At 37.8% G+C, this 20257-nt stretch overlaps 4 protein-coding genes across 6 annotated transcripts; 1 reads left to right on the top strand and 3 right to left on the bottom strand.

The window, feature by feature from the left end:
- The first annotated feature begins 260 nt into the window (after positions 1-260).
- On the top strand, positions 261-1458 carry LOC114518235. Its single transcript, XM_028538194.1, has 2 exons — positions 261-637; positions 728-1458. The coding sequence occupies exons 1-2, from the start codon at positions 365-367 to the stop codon at positions 1040-1042; spliced, it is 588 nt and encodes a 195-aa protein (XP_028393995.1). The 5' UTR covers positions 261-364; the 3' UTR covers positions 1043-1458.
- A 5921-nt stretch (positions 1459-7379) lies between these two features.
- On the bottom strand, positions 7380-9880 carry LOC114518160 (3-ketoacyl-CoA thiolase, mitochondrial-like). Its single transcript, XM_028538101.1, has 7 exons — positions 9609-9880; positions 9304-9432; positions 8792-8908; positions 8484-8631; positions 8217-8392; positions 7921-8121; positions 7380-7724 (listed from the first exon to the last, which is right to left on the bottom strand). The coding sequence occupies exons 1-7, from the start codon at positions 9789-9791 to the stop codon at positions 7485-7487; spliced, it is 1194 nt and encodes a 397-aa protein (XP_028393902.1). The 5' UTR covers positions 9792-9880; the 3' UTR covers positions 7380-7484.
- A 772-nt stretch (positions 9881-10652) lies between these two features.
- LOC114518237 lies at positions 10653-16074 on the bottom strand. 3 transcript variants are annotated; one of them, XR_003686459.1, is made up of 8 exons: positions 15412-16074; positions 15175-15219; positions 13779-13873; positions 13017-13173; positions 12506-12569; positions 12066-12307; positions 11420-11646; positions 10653-11119 (listed from the first exon to the last, which is right to left on the bottom strand). XR_003686459.1 is itself a non-coding variant. In XM_028538198.1 (8 exons), exons 1-8 carry the CDS (start codon positions 15970-15972, stop codon positions 11079-11081), a joined length of 1422 nt encoding a protein of 473 aa, XP_028393999.1. In that variant the 5' UTR covers positions 15973-16074; the 3' UTR covers positions 10653-11078. The 3 variants fall into 3 exon arrangements, 2 of the variants coding, with proteins under 2 accessions (XP_028393999.1, XP_028394000.1); XM_028538198.1 differs by having other exon boundaries at positions 11420-11636; XM_028538199.1 differs by lacking the exon at positions 15175-15219 and having other exon boundaries at positions 11420-11636.
- A 497-nt stretch (positions 16075-16571) lies between these two features.
- Positions 16572-19698, bottom strand: LOC114518309. Its single transcript, XM_028538282.1, has 7 exons — positions 19191-19698; positions 19010-19104; positions 18738-18897; positions 18572-18635; positions 18222-18490; positions 17605-17812; positions 16572-17312 (listed from the first exon to the last, which is right to left on the bottom strand). The coding sequence occupies exons 1-7, from the start codon at positions 19653-19655 to the stop codon at positions 17179-17181; spliced, it is 1395 nt and encodes a 464-aa protein (XP_028394083.1). The 5' UTR covers positions 19656-19698; the 3' UTR covers positions 16572-17178.
- Between the last annotated feature and the right edge of the window lie 559 nt (positions 19699-20257).

Genomic DNA, 20257 nt, shown 5'->3' on the forward strand with positions numbered 1-20257 from the left:
TTATCAACACTTAAACTTTCTGTATTTTCAGGTAAGCAAGAATATTTATTAGCAAATGAGCAGCAATGATGGTAGATATGAATTAAAACACATTTTCGTATGTTGTGTGTGAAATAAATATAACATTTTCTCATTGAAAAAGGAAAAACCTAAGTTGATTTATACTGTATCAATTGCTAAAATCTCTTTACATATTGTAAATGAGGATTATTCTTATGTTTCCACTTTGCTATTTTGGCGTTTGCTCAGAGGAGGTTGGACAGCAGGCCGCAAAGCATGATGGGTATTGAGCGCTCAATTATGCGAACGCTTCATTTGACGTTTTGACTGTCGTGATGTGAAGAGCTCTGCGAGTATAGGAAAAATGGATGCTTTCGAAAGACAGGATTTTCAAGCTGCGATAGTGCAAAATACTATGATGTATATGTATTGTTGCGATCCGCATTACGACTTATCTTTTACTGTACCGAGTTTACCGTTTTTTAAGCTGCATGGGCTTTGCTGCCATTTCGCCTTTCATAATACTCCGTCTGAAAGAAGACTTTGTATTATACCAAACACCGAAGCACTGCTTTCGAAGTTGAATGGCCTTAAATCTCCTTGTGTCATCAACGTTAAAGCAAGTACTATATTTGAGGTTAGTATAAAGTACTTGTCAACACCTCATTTTTTAATAACTTTTAAGGCTTGATTTGTGTATTAAAATTTAACTGAAACTTTTTTTTAGTTTGGTACTATCCCTGATGAATTTATTCATTGTAAAGCGGAGAGAATGCTTTTAATTTGGGATTTTGATGTGGATCGTGTATTGACAGAAAATACGAGCGCTGTGGATGCGGTTACTCCTGATTTTGATGACATCGAAATTAATAATGAGGACAGTGAAGAAGATGAAAGTGAAGAAGTTGAAAGTGATGAGGAAGAAATCACTCATGCTCTACCATTCAAGTGCATTGGAGCTGCTCATGAACAAAGTTACCAACATCATCTGGAACAGGCATATCTTGCCCTTGAATATAATGAATCAGTAAATGACGACTAAGACCAGAGCCGGAGAATCCTCGGGACCAAAATGCAATTGCTATTGATCTTCATTATGGAACTCAATGGGAAAATGTTGGATATATAGCTTCTGAACATTGCAAGTATTTACATCCACTGATTGCAGCAGGAGATATACTAGACGTCTATGTTGAACACATCAAGTTTCGGGTTAACTTTTTAAAAATAGGATTTTATCCAAAAATCTGGATAAAGAGGCGTGGTAAATGGGAAGGTCAGATTGTAAGGGCTAGTATGAGTGTACGTTGACATATAATTTCATAAGAACCAGGGTTTGCAAGTTGTGAATTTCTGCAATTATTTCCATTGGCTAACCTATGTAGATTTTTCCAGCATTTTTGCCATCAACTTGTTTTTAGTCTGGTTTCCATATGACAATCAAGTTGTTGCATAATAACTAATAATGATAGATATTTTTCTTAATGGTTAACACAACACCCTGACAATGTTGTATGGAAACCAGGCTTTCTATTTATATCCTCAAAACCTATTGTCTATAACCAAAGCACTTCACTGTCATGTGATATTTCATACAAACCCTTGCAGTATTAAGAAAATTAGAAAAATATTCATACAATACATGGTATAAATATGTAAATCTGTATTTATTGATGAACAAATAAATAAACTCATCAAATTTTATTATGGTTATAAAATATTGTAAGTAAAATTGCCTTGACAAAACAGCCAAGATTTTGCATTTATACATATATTTACATGATGTTCAAAAAAGTAAAAACCTGCATACACACACCATTGTTTTTTGTTTCTATGCTATTGTTTCTATGCTAATAGCATTTACAATTCATGCAAACTTGAAGATCAATTGTACTAGATAAGGTGTTCATGCCTTTAGCTTTTCAATCAACCTAATATACATAAATATTGCCAGTTCTAACACACAATGGCTTAGTAATGCAGATCTTAACTCACACTAACTGTAAACATCAACAAGCATCTAAAGAACAGAACCAATATAAAATGTCAGTTTATTTTACTGAAGAAGTGAAAACATATAATCACACAATATGTTTCATATTTATCAATTTTGTGAAGGTGGTGGTGGTGGTAAGCCTTCTGGTTGTTTGAAATGTGCTGATCTAACACTCAATTGACCACGTTGTGGGATTACAGCTAGGCGTTAGCGAATGAGCATAGGAGTCGTCACTGCCAAAAATGGAAATCTATATAAAATACAAAAAAACTATTTTCCCGTCTAAATGTTAATAACTAAGGAAGTTAAACCATGAATACAAATAAAATTTACATTAATATTACAAATTATGTAGTTAAACAATATTTGAAAGGGAAATATCCCATTGACCCGAAATGCGCTATTTTGAACATCTCAAAACAAGAGTGGTAAATTCAAAGCCCGATACTCGGAAATGGTGTGGGGTCGCAAGGGGTCGATCCAGCCGATTTTTTTTTTACATACTTAACTTCATTCTTACAAAGAATCTCAAAAATCGAACCACAGGAATTCGAGATTTTCAACTTTGAAAATTGTAAACAGACAAGCACATGACTCATCACTTCGGAACGACCCGACCAACTTCAGTTATAAAAATCGACTTAAAAAGTAACGCTTACCTCGATAATCTCGACAGATATCGCCAGTCCAATGAATCTTTTTTCAAAAAATATGCGTTTTAATCAGTAAACTTTAAAAAATGTACTCAATATTTTTATGTTTCTCAGTCTTATGTAAATTTTCTCGCTCAAAATCTTCGCAAGCACGCTTGGAAAATAGCGCAATCTCATTGGTCGAGAAATTCACGTGACAGCTGTCCAACCTCCTCTGGCGTTTGCTGACGCCATCAGATTGACGCCACTGTTTGTGTCCTATTTTCCATGGTAGTTACCACTGACCAAGATCCAATTCTGAACCTGCCACAAAATGCTAAATTACGTAATGATTCTACAACCCATGTTATTAAAACTATTTTACGACAGTGTTCTGGGAATTGAACCCAGAAGCCACAAACGCGTTTTTAACTTGGCCCCAGACATGGACACTGTTTTTTAAAGCCAAACGAAAAAGGAGGGAAACCGGAGTGCCCGGAGAAAAACCCTCCAAAGGTAACCTGAATTTCAGGTAACCTGACCGGCGGTCCGAATTTGGTAGTTTTCGTTTAGAAATCGTTCGCAATATGACATGCAGTTAAGGTTTTATTTATAGTCAGTAACCGTTTTTGTTCCGCTCATCCGAGTTCAGTTCCAGGAATTGCATAATGCTATGCAATTCTTGAGATTCGTCAATTCAATGCTTTGAATCCTCGTGGTGGTCTAACGTGCGCAGCGCATATCGCTGGTTCCAAAAATTTTAACTTCAATTTTAAAAATTTAAATTAAATTGCGCTTTATCCGACAAGGGCAACAAAATTTCAATTATTCAAATATTTATTTTATGCAATCATGTTTTTTTCGGAAACCTGGCATTTTGGAAACAAATGCTTCGTATTTACGACATGCATGTTTTTCATCTGAAACTGATGTAGACAAGAACACGCTTCTTCAATCCCTTTTATGACAGGCACATCATGCACTTATATTTTTCAGGATATGTTGTGGATTAGTTGTAACCGAAAATTGAGGAAATAAACGTAATCAGGCTCAACATGCAAACTTAGGGCTATAATATGGCAAAACAATAATGTCCCTTACCTTTGGCACCGTATGATAATTACCTTTGGTAAACAGTATATGTATTAAAATTTCACTTGCTTCTTTGCTCAATTCCAAACACTTGCGTTCTTCTTTAACACCATCTCGACGGTGGGGCGTGCAAAGAATTAAACAACATAGTAAGTGTGTCAAAATGCAAAGGCTCTTCCAAGAGGGTTCACGTTTAAGGCAAGAGGCCGAGGGTAATATACAATATTAACCTACAGTTAAACACTATACCACCCGATAATCCCCATTATGTATAAGTGTAGTAATCATGCATGCAATATATCATGTTATATAGGAGGTATATTTTACTTCTTATCGAAAACTTTATCAAGTTAGTCAAAATGATTAGCCGGATTACGTTTATTTCCTTCATGTTTGAGATCAACCGGAAAATCGCATTCCAAAAAATTAATACCAACGAGGGAAACAGAAGACTGCTAGTGTCTAAACATCAAATAGTATTTTTTTAAGTTCAATAATTCGAAATTCAATGATTAAATACTAAAGTATAATTTTTGTTGCCGCTGACGGACGGTCTTTGAAAATGATCGCATTATAACAGGCTGAACAGAACAGAACTTATATAATCATATAAGTACACTCACTGGATTAGATTCGTATTAATCTAAAATTAGGCCAATACGAATTCGATATATTTTCTCGTTGCGCGTGCATCGGCCATGCTAATTGCATTTTCTTACTTTCATTTCAACGCTTTAAAGCCATTCATGCATCTTCCGCAGCTGTTAAGACGTTCACACGCAAGTGACAAAACTAGGACTCTTTCATCGAGAAACCTCGAAAACGCCCTCACAAGAGCTGCGAGTAATTTTCTGTTATCATGCATTGTCGAAAAGGGAGAAATGTCACTTGATATGTGAATATAGTAGGTTAGACCACCAGGAGGAATCAATCCGAGAATAAACCATGCATTTATATCATGCATTACTCTAATTAGTATATATCAATAGTATGTACCTCAACCAGCTTCTACTTGTACACCCGTCTCGTCGTCCATCATCTGATCCTGCGACGATCCTTCATCATCTGATCCTGCGACAATCCTCCATCATCTGATCCTGCGACGATCCTTTATCATCTGATCCTGCGACGATCCTCCATCATCTGATCCTGCGACAATCCTTCATCATCTGATCCTGCGACAATCCTTCATCATCTGATCCTGCGACGATCCTCCATCATCTGATCCTGCGACGATCCCTCATCATCTGATATCCGGATCTTTTATACAAAAATATGATATCAATAATTTCCAAAAGAGAAACGTCACTTATGTATAAAGCATTCAAGTTAAGCACTCAACACCCGATTATATACCTTCAACATCTCTCACGTCACTCGTCCGAGGCCTTCGCATTGCGCACGCGAATACAAAAATGTCATGCATGTTTTGTAAGAAATATTCAACGTTTTCTTTTAAGGTCCCGAGAAAACTAAAACACTCGACTATTATCTCCTTCTAGAAATACAATTTCCCATGCATTTTTATTTTTTAGGCGCTCTGTAAGCGATATTTTTTGTCCGAACTATTGTCGTTCAAGATGGAGAAAATACAAGTGATGGGGCCCCAGAATCACTTGTATTTCCCCCGCATGCGCTTGACACGACCAGGTTAACCCATGCAAAAATATTAATCCGAAAAGTTCAAAATCAAGGAGGTAAACAGAAGAGTGTTCAGCGTATTCTCAGTCAAAAAGCTAAATCCCATGCATATTTTACTCATGCATATACCGAAATCGAGTTTTGTATTTGCGTTCATAAATGTCCCAAGGCAGGTCCGACTTCTCCAGTCCTAAAAAAAGAAAACCTGAGTAAAACAAATAATTCACCTGCATATAAAGCTTAGTTGAACTGACTTGCTTTCCGACTTTTTTTGTTTTGTGGTAAACTGATTGACATATTGACTACAATAGCTAGGCTGAAATAATTCGGCACAGGTCAAGTCTTGCATGAAAGTATATACATATACCAATACGGGTAATTTCAGAAAACGTACTGGTGCCGACGGAAAAGCCTTATTGCAACAGCACTATATTTTAGTTTCGCCTATCGTGTACACACGTGTTATTTCAAGTCATGCACACAAATGCAAAATACACATAGTAAGTTAACTAATAACAATACCTATTATTCGCTACAAGCAAGCGTTTGTGTTTCGCCTTCCCATCTTTCTGCGCCGTAGTTCATTCTGAAATGAAACAAGAAAGGAAAAACAAAATCAAGTTAACAGCTTACTTGCATTACACATTTTGAATCGAAATATACAAGATACAGCAGTGAAAATCAGCACGAATATGCTTCCAGTCGCGAATGAGTAATGTTCTCCGGCTATTCAAATCAGCACAACAATAACAGTTAATGGAAGTAGGAATTAATTTCAAAACCAAAGATCAAGCCAACAGATTCTTTAAACCAACCTGGGCAAGATTCTTCCAACTTTTCCCTAAACTTCTTTGAGTGATTTTTGTTTCTTCTGTTCTTCGAGAGTACCATACAAGTCTGAGTTTCTTCTTGAAAAAAAAACACCTTTTATTACCTCATAAAACATTCCAACGGACAATGCATTTTATGCATCGATGACACTAAACAGTGAGGCTTGTTTCAAACGTCGTGTTTCTAATGTGCCGAACCACACTGTGGCCGAACGTATAAACAACAATAGATAATGAGGCATCTCCATTGATTAACTATTGTTTTAAATGTTTTCGGCATCATGACCTTTGAAACAAGCCTTGTGCGTGTGCACCTTAGGGGAGTCTCCAAACGACACAGAGCCCGGTTACCGTAAACCCGAGAACACTTACTCCAGGCATTATTATATAGCTCAGTGTCTGTAATATTCAATTTGTAAACTTCAAAATGGCGGACGCGACTGAGCAGCCTTCTAACATTTCCAATGTTAAATCGGCCAGAGAGACTATAGAAGGTTCGAAATCTAGTTTATTTTATTTGAAATCTATTCGTTTTTCTCTTAAAATGAAGTCTTCCTTTTTAGTATTGATGGAAATAAGTAACTTATTAAATTCTGGCTTGGATTCAGAGACACTAGTGTTGTGTGTGAAATTGTGTGAGGCAGGAGTAAATCCTGAAGCATTGGCTTCTGTTATCAAAGAGCTAAGGAGAGAAAGCTCTGCAATTAAGGTATAGACCCATTCTTTTATGATCTATCTAAATCAGTTGTGTTAAAGAGCTGCTCTACTTCTTACTTCTACAAGATGACTCCTAAAATGACTCTTCAATATGACTCTAACAATTTTTTTAATATCTTTTAGGCAAGTGAACAATCAAAGTAACACTCACATATGTTGCCAGTAATCTGTATTGAAGGATGTTTCTAACTTGAACTGTGTTAAACACAAATAGATGTAAATATATAACTACAGCATGTTGTAAATATATAACTACAGCATGCTGTAAATATAAATTTCACAACTCTCAAGGTTCATTTTGCTCAATTTTTTAAAATTGAGCAAAATTACTGGGATTGTTAGGGTCACAGCTGCTGGCGAGGTAAAAAGCTTCCTTTCCAGCATTCCACTTACAAAGACTTAAGCTAATACTCATGTACATCGAAAAATCTCAATATTTAGCCTACATGAACTGTGTAGTAATGAATACTATAAAATAGATGCAATCTTTAATAAAAATTTACAGTGTCAATGTGTCCAGTCAGTTTACATATAAAGTCTATTAGTGCAATCTCTCAGTCTTTAGAATTCTTGCCTTTACTGCATGTTTTCAACAACAACTGCCATGCCTTGTCCTCCTCCAATGCATGCTGACCCAATAGCAAGCTTTCCACCTGTACGCCTCAACTCATGAACTAGATGTGCGGTAATCCTTGCTCCAGATGATGCCAGAGGATGGCCCAGGGCAATAGCACCCCCATTCACATTTGTCTTCTCTGGGTTAAGGCCAAGCTCTTTCATGACTGCTAAGGTCTGGGCAGCAAATGCTTCGTTTACCTAAGTGGGAAAATACATAGATAGGTATAAACAGTCTATCAAACACTGTATGAATACCCTGATGCTTTATTGAAGAATATAAAGATTGCATTCAGTTACTACATAGAGATCAATGACTGATCTCTATATAGACTATATAGTATCTGAATGCAACCTACAAGGCAAAGTACGGCCCAGCCTAACTGTAACGACCAACCTCAATAAGATCCATGTCATCCAAAGTCTTTCCAGCACGACTTAGAGCCCCCTTGATAGAAGGAACTGGACCGATACCCATGATTGAAGGCTCCACACCAGACGTATAATAGGAGACAAGACGAGCCAATGGGGTGAGACCATGTTCATTTACAGCTTTCTCACTGGCCAATACAAGTGATGCCGCACCATCGCAAATACCCTGGAAAACAGGATTATATTTGGTTGGATTAATACCCGAGGCAGCCCTGGTAATTTGTCTGATTGTGAAATGTCAAAGACACTATTTCATCATACCGAGGCATTCCCAGCAGTAACAGTGCCATCTTTTTTGAACACAGGAGGCAGTTTAGCCAGACTTTTCATATCGGTGCCTACACGTGGGTGTTCATCTACACTGAAGTCCTCTTCACCCTTACGACCTTTCACTTTCATTGGAGATATCTCTGCTTCAAATGCTCCCGACTGTTGACCTGGCAAGTTCATAAAAAGGCAACAATGATTGGATTATCAATTAGACACAAATTCACAAAACCATGAAATACATTTTCAATAAAATCTCACCATTTGCCCATCTTGTCTGAGACTCAAGGGCAAATTGGTCACAATCCTCTCGTGAAATGTTATATTTTTCTGCAAGGTTTTCTGCGGTGATGGCCATTGGTAGTTTACAATAGTTATCAGTCAACCCTGACCATAATGTATCTTCCATCTATTGCAAAATAACATATTGTAGAAAAGCTCTTTGTTCTTCCAAGAGTACAAATTATACATGTACTGTATCCTCTAATTGTTTTAGTGTTACTTACAAAATATATCAATCAGTCCCAAGATCTATTCATTGACCAAAAGTGCACTTAATGTGGACATACCTTTACATCTGAGCCAAACTTTGTTCCCCATCTGATGTCCCTTACTGCAAATGGTGCTTGGCTCATGTTCTCAGTTCCCCCAGCTAAAACTATATCACTATCACCAACTATAATTTCCTAGGAAATAAGGTCATAGATCTAGGTGTTTCAGCCAGGATTTCAAAAGTAGCTGTCTAAAATATTTTGTCTAAAGTATACGTATCCATCGAAATTCAAAAGCGCATGGTTGCTCGTAGGATGGTTGCCTGGCTGCATTACCAGACAAAATAAATCAGTTTTGCAAAGTATGATTAGTTGAACACCATTGTCATTCTGACGAATAGAGGTGAAACTATTGCATACTTAATGGTAGGAAAGTTATCTGACATATGAACACTTGATATTATATAAGTTGGAGTAAGAATTCTATGGAACTAATCATAACCCTGCTAATCTGCCTTTTTTCACCTCAACAAGCTACATTCACTGGACCTCTTCCCTTTCAATATTTTTCCCATTCAGACCCTACATACCTGAGCAGCGCTGACAATTGCCTGGAAACCTGATCCACACAATCTATTGACTGTCAACGCAGTTGATGCAATTGGAACTTGAGAGTGAAGACCAATGTGGCGTGCAACATATATGCCGTCTGCTGCAGACTGGAGATTAAATGCATCAATATTGGTAAGATTGTCAAAAATGTTATGTCAAATTACGTAATTCTTGTAAATATTTAGACAATTTTAGACAGAAATAAAATATGTCATAATATCACTGTCAATTATCACTGATTTAAACAAAAAAGAGTATTGAGATAAATGTTTACGAAATATACCTGTATAACGTTACCAAAAATGACAGAATCAACAGTAGCTGGGTCTATCGAGGCACTGTCGAGAGCAGCTTTGGAACTATGAACACCGAGCATTGTCGGTGTTTTTGTTCGTAGTTTACCACCAAATGTACCGAATGGTGTCCTTTTCGCAGCCACGATAAACACAGGCCTTGCTAGAGCCATATTTCTCAGGGATTGTGCAGAAATTTAGTTTAAAAACGTGTATTTTTATCAACTTTCAACGTGGCTGGATAATGAATGAATGTGTGGATGTGGACTGTGGACTTTAAAGTGAGCCCGTTATACTTAGTGAACATCGATCATTTCACGCATACTTCATGTTCTTCCATGCTCTGTTATACTTTTCTCAATGGTTGATTAGTTGCCAACAACATCAAATTCAGCGTCATCTTTTTGTCTCAAACACATCAGTTCACTTTCAACTGATACTGATATTTTAAGGGTTTTGTGTGTTGCAAGTCCTTTTGCAAAGGAAAAGGTTTATAACCGGGTCTCCTGGGGCCGGTTGTATGAAAGCCGGATAGCGCTATCCACCGGATAGTGATTTTTTCAACCCTTCTAAAAATGCTTGAATAGCTATAAAACGTCAGCTTTGCAGCCAACTTTTGTTAAAGAGGATCCTGAATTTAGGAATACTTAGATTTAATCAAAGTTATACCCAACAACAGGCGATTTTAAAGCGATTGAAAAAATCACTATCCGGTGGATAGCGCTATCCGGCTTTCATACAACCGGCCCCAGGAGTATAAACTAGCCTATACCACTTTAACCCCTTATTTGTCTATATTATATACTTCACTGAAAAAGCCTTTTATGAAAATGCTATTCTCACTCTAACTCTCTCAGTCACTCGTCTGTGATTAATTCGCGTTGGATTATGTTAGTGGACATCATGCTCTAGTTAGTCAATGTCACTGACTGTACTTACGTACATTTTAAGATGCCAGGTGAGGTCCCTCTTAAGTACAATATTTCATGAGTCAAAACGGCAAAAATGACTGAAACAATAAATCAACACTAGGGTATAGTAACATGTCTTTATAAACATTAAAAACTGCTAACATTTTTTTTTAACATTATCATATACTATCAAGAAAGCAAGTTATATAACTCTTTTCTCAGTCCACAACATTTGTTGAACAAAACCAACTGCAGGCTTTTGTAGAATCGCTATGGAACAGTTCAAGGTCAAGTTCTGAAGCATTTCAATGTCATCTGATGCAACGATCTGTACCGTACAATATATCCATACACTATGAAAATTGCACCAAGAATTTCATTTCTTTAGCTACTTTCGAAGCTGTTCCGTTTACGAGGCTGTCGCGGTGATGTCTTGAATTGCCTTCTCCTGTCCTGTCCTGTCCTGTCCTGTCCTGGCGTTCTTCTGGGCCAGATGCCGTTCACGCGTCCACTTTCACACCGGTCTTTTTATAGTTCTGTTTCAGTCTATTATACATTCGCTTCCCGATCCAAGGACTTCATTTCAGATTCTGAACGAAATTAAAACGTCATTTAAATTATAACCCATAAAATACTTTACCATAGCCCATGAAATACGTTCCTGACACTGTCATTACAGTTCATATACCATTAGAGTGGTACATTAGTGCAAAATAGGCCAAATAATATAATAAGCTCCTTTGTTTCTTTTTTCAAAACGAATATATCAAGGTTTGGAAACCTCAGCCTTAATTAAATCAGCAGAATAAAGAGTACGAACGAGAGCTTGGAAGACATTTGCCCAATTGCCCAGATGAATAAAAGTTAAATCGAGTGTTCACTTCTTGCACCTTCTATATCATCGGAGTCCAGTCCTCTCTTTTTTCTTCGGTTTCCAAATTTCAAACATCTAAAAAGATCCAGGAATACTCCGATACCAGCGATGACCCCGATGGCAATCAGGTTATAGTAGATGATCAATAAGATATCGTGTTCAAACAGCATCGACGTCTTGTGCAGTGAATCTTTCTTCTCGTCCATAATTGCGTCTTTCGAGGAAACATGAAACTAAAAGAAACTAATTTCCATTTCGCTGTGTCTCGATGCAATGAGGAAACGAAACAAGTCATTTTAGACAGCTACTGGATTCATTTGATACCTATAGCTTCACTAGACAGCTATATCTACCAGGTGCTATAAGGAACATTCCCTTTTGGTATTTCAACAGCAGACGAAAATAATAAAAATAAATCTCGAGCTTAAGATGGGTTCATAATAGATTCCTTACAATGATTCTTTCATTGCTAATGAGATAGTCCACCCTATCAATAATTGGATTAAAAGGTTCTTCACCGTCATCTTTAATTATTTTTAATCACAGGGCCCGACTATAACAAGTTTACTTAGTTTAGTATAGTCTTATACTAGTGCCCAATAATCCCGGATTATTTAATTACCAGGAAACCAAAAACTGGATCATATACGTCATATACATACCCTATTATATGACTTGACTTTCTTTCGTAGACATGAAAGAAAGGCTTTGTTATCATTGCTCAGTTTATTAACCATTGCCAATCCGGTAAGAAACGGTTCATGGACCACGTCCACAACGCTGAATAGCTTCATCTTCTCTTCGCCTTCTTTTAAACGATGGATGTAAAAATAATTTTGGACCAAAATACGGTCCACATCGCCACTTTCTACCGCAGCGAACATGGCATCTTGTGAATTGAACTCTGAAACGTAAACACAAAATTGGCATTGTACGAGAAGTCTCACTTCATACGGTTTTACAGAATACTTTAAAAATGGTATAGAGTGTGTAACAATGTATTTAATGTGCCGAGAAGAGTATTATGAATAGTTAATGTGACCATTTTCTTTGTTGCTGACTAAGTTCTCGTCACTGTCAGTTACAAGCATAATCAATGTACCTTCAATAGTCCCGCCAACATTCAAATTTGACTCAAAATAGTGCTTGCTATTCAATACAGCGATCTTAAAAGGTAAGAAGATTCAAAATATTCGGGCGAGATGCTTGGGTCTATTGGTGAAGATGTCCGGCATGGTTTATTTCTGACTTCCTTCTGTTCTTATTGAGTTTTTTAAGTGTCGATTAACTCGATTTTAACGATCAACTCATAAGGAATAAATATATACTATAATTTCGAGGAACATGGCTGGACTCCAAACGGGGAATGTTTAGGACTGATAGCGATTTTCCGTTGCAACATTCTATCGATGACAAGGCGAAATTTCTGTATACCGTCTCTGTGTTAATCATGCTACAATATTGGACTTTGGATTAATTGAATATCAATCCTGTTAAAACTACAAAGTACATCAGAAAACAAGTTTAATCACTTCTTCCCCTTACATGCAGTTCAATAATTCAAGCTGAGCTGAACAACTTCTGGTAAGTGCACAATATTCATATCGGCTCACCCTTGTCCCAATGAGGTCCTTTGTGAAATCCATCTGATTGGATGTGAGAACCGAAGTCACGTTAGCTGTGAACAATGACAGAATGATTGCGCCACAAAACAACCACAATATCGTTAACACCCGAGAAAAGAACGCCACGGGTACTTTGTCGCCATATCTGCAGGAAAAAAACAAAGATTCACCATTGTTTTGTTATAATAATAAATTTGAGGTGTTTATCTTAGGGAAAGTTTTTGACATCTGAAACGGTTTATGAAAGCTGCGGGTGAATGAAAAAGGTATAGGGAAGGTAAATTATGTATATACACTATGTACCTATATTCTATATCGGTGCTGTAATTGCTTAGCGCTGTGTGTGTGTTCAACCTCATGCGATCAGACTCGATCAATTTCTGAAATGGACTGATCACAACTTATGACAAGAGCGCCAGTTTTTTTGTTCTAGGCTAATTTACACCCTGGGGAAACCGGCTTGTACCCTGGCGAGAAATGCTGCGTGTATATATATACCAATGCAATGCAATACGAACACTCAGTGCGCTGATGAAGTAGCACTCCAAAATACTGACTTCTAATTATGCCGTCATCCTCGTTGGCGTTTCACGATCAATTCATTGCAAATGATTCTCGACTGCTATACACCGCCATCAAAACAGTATGAGAAAGAGGGGTGACTCGCAAATCTTAGCCGCATGTTTCGTACAGTCGTTCAATTTCTAAAACGGACCCACCATAAACAAAACATTGTCATGTCGTACTCACCCCACTGTTGTTATTGTGACCATGGCCCACCAGAAGCCTTCCCATGCTCCTTTGTAAAACCAAGTCGAAAATTGTGATGGATTGCTGGAATGGTCCTATATGAATTGAAATGATATATGACGTTTAGTTCTCCGTCGTGTTTCCACGTAGAAAGACGCAAACACTAACATTTCACAGCAGAAGTTAAAGCTGATTCAATAGAAACGTTTTCCCGTCGGAACAAACCGTCGCTACAAACTTCAGAGGAAAGATGTTTTTGAAATAACTCGCAAACGTCACATAGAGGAGGATTCTTTTCATTCCCAATTAATGCATGCCTGACGTATTTCTGTTTTGTATGACAAGTGATTGGAATCAGAATTTCAGTTTAAAGACACGCTTGACAGTTTACAAAGGCCTAAATTCAGGCAAAATCTAAGGGGAGTGTCTATATTGTTGGTAATAACCATTTAATGTAATAAACACGTTGTCACACAATGACAAGCAACTATAAACTGCCATTTAAGTGGAAACTACTTTGTTTATCCAAAATCGCCAGATTATTGCATTTAAACCTGTCACAATAGACCGAGCAGCTCATTCTTCTCGCTATTGTTTACAATCTTAATTACATTTCATGGCTGTCATGGAAAACTGGCCGAATATTCCCGCACGTACACGCCACGATTTGCGTAGTTTTGCCGATGTTTTCCACGAACTGATCGTAATCATCGATCGCGTTGGTTAAGTTTGCTGTAACAGGCTGTTCCTGCCGCGCAACACGCTCCATGTTTTAGGCCTGTGTTGCAGAGTCCATTGCGAAGTCACAATAGGTAATAAAACGCATACTGAGCTCAACCTCTAACCTCAGATCAGTGTACTGTCTTGTAAATTGTCCATTCATGCATCGCGACAATCTACCGTAATCCGCGCAATGCATGCAGGAGGGTCCCGATAAGCTATTTTGCAAGATGACGACGATGCTAACTATTGTTATGGTAAACTAACTGAAACAGATTATAGATTATACAGACTTTCTCGACAAGCGCCCTTATACGTCGAAGCGCGTCGAGACGTTTTTTAAGCCAATTTTCCAAGAAGATAATTCGTTCATGCCTAATTTAGAGTCCCAATTTATATATATTATGGCACACCACAACACAATTAATATTTTGTTTCCGACGCAATTGGGTTCAGGAGAAAACATCTTCATGAGTCAACAGTCCATATATAGCTATATATTAGTATTATGGTTTATACATTGCTAGGAAACCGTGTTTCATGTTTGAAGACCTGCTTGTATAGAAAAAAAGGCCTTGAGGAAATATGGCTATATGAAGGAAATGAGGTTCCTTGTAAATTCTTCCAGCCGCCCCAAGGTTAAATTGAAAGGAAAAAGCAAAGTATACTGTCTCACCAATGTTGAGCTACTTGTTGGGTTCTGAGGCGCAAACACCTTTTCCTTGAAAAAAAACAAGAACCGAAGCTTAATAAATAGATTTATCTTGTATGTATGCATGAATGCCGCTGCAATTCGTTTGCACTGCAAAGATTCGTTCAGTTCAGAACTGGAGGTGCTTGAAATGGGCCCCAAAAAGTAGCTCAACTCTTTTAACCGTTAATTAAGCATGGCGAATAAACAGCGAGAACGTACCAAAAGCCAGCCAAGTAGTCCGACAGTCGCTGAGAGACACATGATCAGTACGAACAAGGGCCATGAATTTCGGACGGCAACCGAAGCTGTCACCTTCATCTTCTGCTTCTCCGAGGTCAACATCATTATGACAGGTCCGGCTGATTTTGCCAGCTGAACAAACTGAAAGTCGTCGTCGAAAGCTGCTTTCTTTCCGCTTTTGACAAAAACTGGGAAGAAGAAACTCAAGCTGGAATCGTTGTTCTTCACTTTTGTGCAACTCTCATCTTGTATCAACTCTTCGATGTCCTTTGTCGAACTGTTTACCGGAATGAACTCCAAAACGCTGGACTTGCAACATGTCGCGGACGCATTGCGGAGGATGTCAGGGTATAGGCTGTTCCTAGAACCCGTTTTATCGAAGAAAATTTCGTAGTAAGGCTTAAAATGAATCTCGATGCGCTTTGAACGTGGGCAGACCGAGCCATCCCGTTGCCGCTCGGAGCACGACGAATCGCCGTGGATGTATTTTAAAAAGACAGCTAGAACGATTAAGAGTGAGATGGTTTTCAACACAGCCATTTGGAAATGCGGACGATGATAATTGTTGCTTCATATTGTATACGCAGCGCCCAGTGCGGCGTAAAACAAAACACAGACAATTATATTAAGGCTGCCATTGTGTGGGTGTACTTAGCGGTCTGAACCAACTAGCACAGCCGCAGTGACGAACGTTCTAGATGGACAGTGACACAGCGCTTCCTACAAAGAGTCTCGGGGCGCTGTCAATTTTGAAATATAGCTTTAAGATAATCTGTCAAAACACTGCGAGAAATAAGGAAAATTGTGTATCATTTTGACATGTGTTGTGTGCGCAACAACTATAGTCAACAACCTCGATAAGCTACGTTTTCAAACATATAATATATTGAATGTTATATTTCGTTACACTGGTGTTGTTACCAGGTCTTTATAAACACTTTTCTGCTAAAATTTCACCACGCGGTAAAATATCTGTGGTTATTTCACGGAACAGTTTATTATAAGAAAAATATTTCACACGATGCTTCGATAACATCATTTAATATCATAGATAAAAATCTAAAAAGTCTATCTTACAATTTAACATTTGTGAAATTTTTTAGAAAAAACATTATTAAAAGAATACGAAACGAGGCCTATTTCAGGCCAAATAATTCTTAATAACCTGTACATATATACAAAATATTGTACTAAATTATAAATAATTTAATTATCGAAGGTTATAATAGCATGATTTATAATTATATCTCATTCGTCATATAGAATTAAAAAAAGGCTTGGCAATGCGCTTCGCACGCGAGCCTTCAGGCATTAAAAATAACGAGTTTTTATACGTTTTGGGTGTAAATTGGATACAAATTTGAATGTAGGATGTTGGAATCATTTCGCGCTCACTGGTTTTTGACATGAATTTTCTCACACCGTAGCACAACATCCGCAAGTCACTACGTCAAAAGTATTTTACGAGGCAAGAAAATTTAGAAAAAAACCGCCGCAAAGAACACTTGAAACTAAGACAATAAGTGAGATGTTAATGAAGCCGAGTTTTGATGAGGCTGAACATCTCATTATCTATTGTCTTCGTCGCGTCAGCCGTGTCACGCCACTGAATCTCGATTTTTAGACAGGTCTGAGTATCAACATTATGGAATACGGTAATCATCTTGGTGAAAAAAATATCTCAAAAGGTTCCTGCAAGAATCGATGTTTTTGCGTGTATTTTAATGCCTGCGAGACTCGTGCACGTTACACACCATACCCTGGGTGATCTGTAGCAGAGAGTTCCATATTCGGACTGTATGCACCTGAATGACCAGATTGCGAGCCGTTGATTACGTCATCAAACTCGCCATGATCACCAGCGTTTCCAGGGTCGTTAACTAGAAAGACATGCAAGATTGTTTAGATTATCCATTAGGCTTACGCCGAGCCATATGGCCGAGCTAAATGTTTATAGTAAGTCTAAAGTGGGGTATTATGAAAAATTAGTGCCCCAGTGCCCAAGCCCTGACATAAATAATGACCGGTCTCTCAATCCAGTTTAAATTGTGTTTAACACATGCATTTAAGCATATCCCTGTGTTTTTATTAATCTGTGAACACATCACCTTCTGGAAGTAAGGCAAATTGCTGAGACATAGTTTTACATTATTTTACATGATTGGACCATACCTGGATCAGCTGGGTCGTGCCAATGAAGCATTCTTTGTCGATGCATCCAGTAGTCCCAAGCAATTCCAGCTAACAAAAGAACAGCAATTATACCAAAAAAGTAATAGCTCATCAACAACAGGTTGTCGCCATCCAAAGCTGTCTTTAGCTTTTTCGTTTGCGTATTCTCTGTGAATTCAATCATGGACATGTCTAGAGCTTTTCTTGCCTAGAAATGGAAAACAGGAATTAAAAAACGCCTTGCTTCTATTTCCAATAAGCCAAATCATTGCAACGTCAGTGTTTGAACTGATTTTCATTTTGAACCATTCAATGATTCAAAGACTGTATAATGTTTAAGTATTGCTCTTATATTATAAATTTTCTGTTCCTAAATGAAAAGCCTGCACGCTGTTGAAAAAGATTTTATTTACAAAGATCTAACCGATTTTGAAGACCCCCTAACGCCCTTATTGGCCTTAACTTCTTAAAGTCCAAAGCATTTGTGTTCATTATCTCAAGGGCAGGATTAACTATAGTTACAAGCTACTAATGCAAAAAGGTGCCACGCCTGTAGCGTAGGTGTTGTGATCAATGCTGCTAGGAATAACTGCATGCTTAAAAACAATCACACCTACCTGTCTTTCCAACGTAGGAAACGTATATCTTAAACAAAGAAGAAAATATTCTTGTGCTGTCGTCATATTGTCATTATCCAAAGCAACTGCCATGCCGATTTGAAAAGGATATTTTATGGCATTTGTGAGAACGAACTTGTCGTCCAGCATGGCTTTGTACGCTTCATCCTTGACGAAAACCAGGAAATCCATATAATTCGGAAATATCAATCGGTCTACATCGCGGGTTTCCGTCGCAGCCTGAATCCATTCTAATGTGCTTGCATATTCTATAATCACATACGAATGCATTGGTTTTTAGTATTTTATAACATGCAGCGGTCGGGCCTGGATTTAAACGTAAACCATACCTATAACAGTTGATCCAATATTCAATTCAACCTCAATGAAATGCTTGCTGTTTAGGACGCCGACCTAGTTACATAGTCATATTAAGAAAAGCCCGTAGAACAAATCTTGAACACATGGTCATGTATTGCAATGCACACTGTTAACAAGTCAAATTGTCAAAATTACCCTCTTTCCAAGTGTAATAGTGTGGTCTTCGTCGGCCTGACTGATTGCCAAAATGGCTGTAGCGTTGGCGGTGAACAAGGCAAGGAAAACTATTGATATCATCATCCAAAACACAGCCAAAACCCGGGCAGTAATGCCCTTAGGTGCTCTGTCACCATAGCTATACATATAGATAACAATGAAAAATTATATCAAATATTAAACGCTACTCCGTTTGGCCATTACTCTGCATACGTTTAAAATAGTTTATGATCATCCAACAATATACTAACCCAACAGTCGTCATAGTAACAACACTCCACCAAAATCCTTCAAACATACCAATGTAAAATGGATTTGGAAAGTCTTTCGGATTCGCATGATGGTCCTATATAAGTGCAATTCATTATATGTAAATACCGTAAATGGTTGATATTTATTGAAATTACTGAATACGAAATACAAGTAACCTACACTCATCCACGCCAAAATGCCTACTACCCACGCGAAAGCTACCAGAAAAATCAAAATGGCCCATGATTTCACTATGATTTCCCCAATAAACACGGGCTCTTTAGGGTCTGGCTTGACCATAACTATGGCGTGACCAGGCGACCTCGAGAGGCGAATGAACGGTGTTGTTGCATCGTAAACATCCATCGTAGTTTTGTCGGCAAACTCGGGAAAGTACAGGTTCAAGACGCCGCTATCCCGATTTGCTTTCACCTTATTCGAGAGTATTTCCTCGATGCTTCTTTCTTCGTCCTCAATCGGAGTAAATTGGACAGGCGTATTATTGCAGCAAGCATGTATTCCATGGTTTATCATATTATAAAACATCCCCGTGTATGAACTTTGTCGCTTAGCGAGGTAGTAATCGAAATACTTCTTGTGGTGAACTTCAACTCTTTTGAGCTGACTGCAGTGACTATCGTACATCAGACTGGCTCCATATGAATACGTAATACACAACAAAGTGACAAACAGCTTTAAGAGAAGATACAAAGTACTTTTTAACATTTTTCGGCCTATGTTTTTTCGTCAAAACATGATGAAACTTATAGAAACCCAGTGATCTGTATAAACCAAACGAGTTGTACGAAAGCCGGCAGAAAGACGGTTTTTTGAATCACACGCGCGCTGACGATTGCGCTGACGACTTGTGACGTTATTCAAAAACTGAGTGATTCCACTTTCCAAAACGAGTATTTCCTTTCGCTTGATACCATGAATTTATTTATTATCAAGTTGTATCAATGCATGTCGTCACAGTTTAAGGATATATATCCTTAAACTGTGATGTCGTGTATTTAGATAACTTAATCGTTTGGAAGTGATCCTAGTTACCAAATCAAGGATTCAATACGGTTGTTTGTTCGTTTGTTTATATGTATCTATATCTAAAGGAGAACATTGCAACTAAAATTCGCATTGCCCTTTTTCTAATACTCCCCTTCCACACGCATTTCAACATCACTTTTCCGGTACGATTTGATTTGTAAGTTTTGCCTTTATTTAACAGTGAAACGTGAAAAGCTTAT

This window comes from Dendronephthya gigantea, unplaced genomic scaffold (assembly GCF_004324835.1).
Source record: "Dendronephthya gigantea isolate DGI-Jeju-01 unplaced genomic scaffold, DenGig_1.0 000010F, whole genome shotgun sequence".
NCBI classification, from domain to species: Eukaryota; Metazoa; Cnidaria; class Anthozoa; order Malacalcyonacea; family Nephtheidae; genus Dendronephthya; species Dendronephthya gigantea.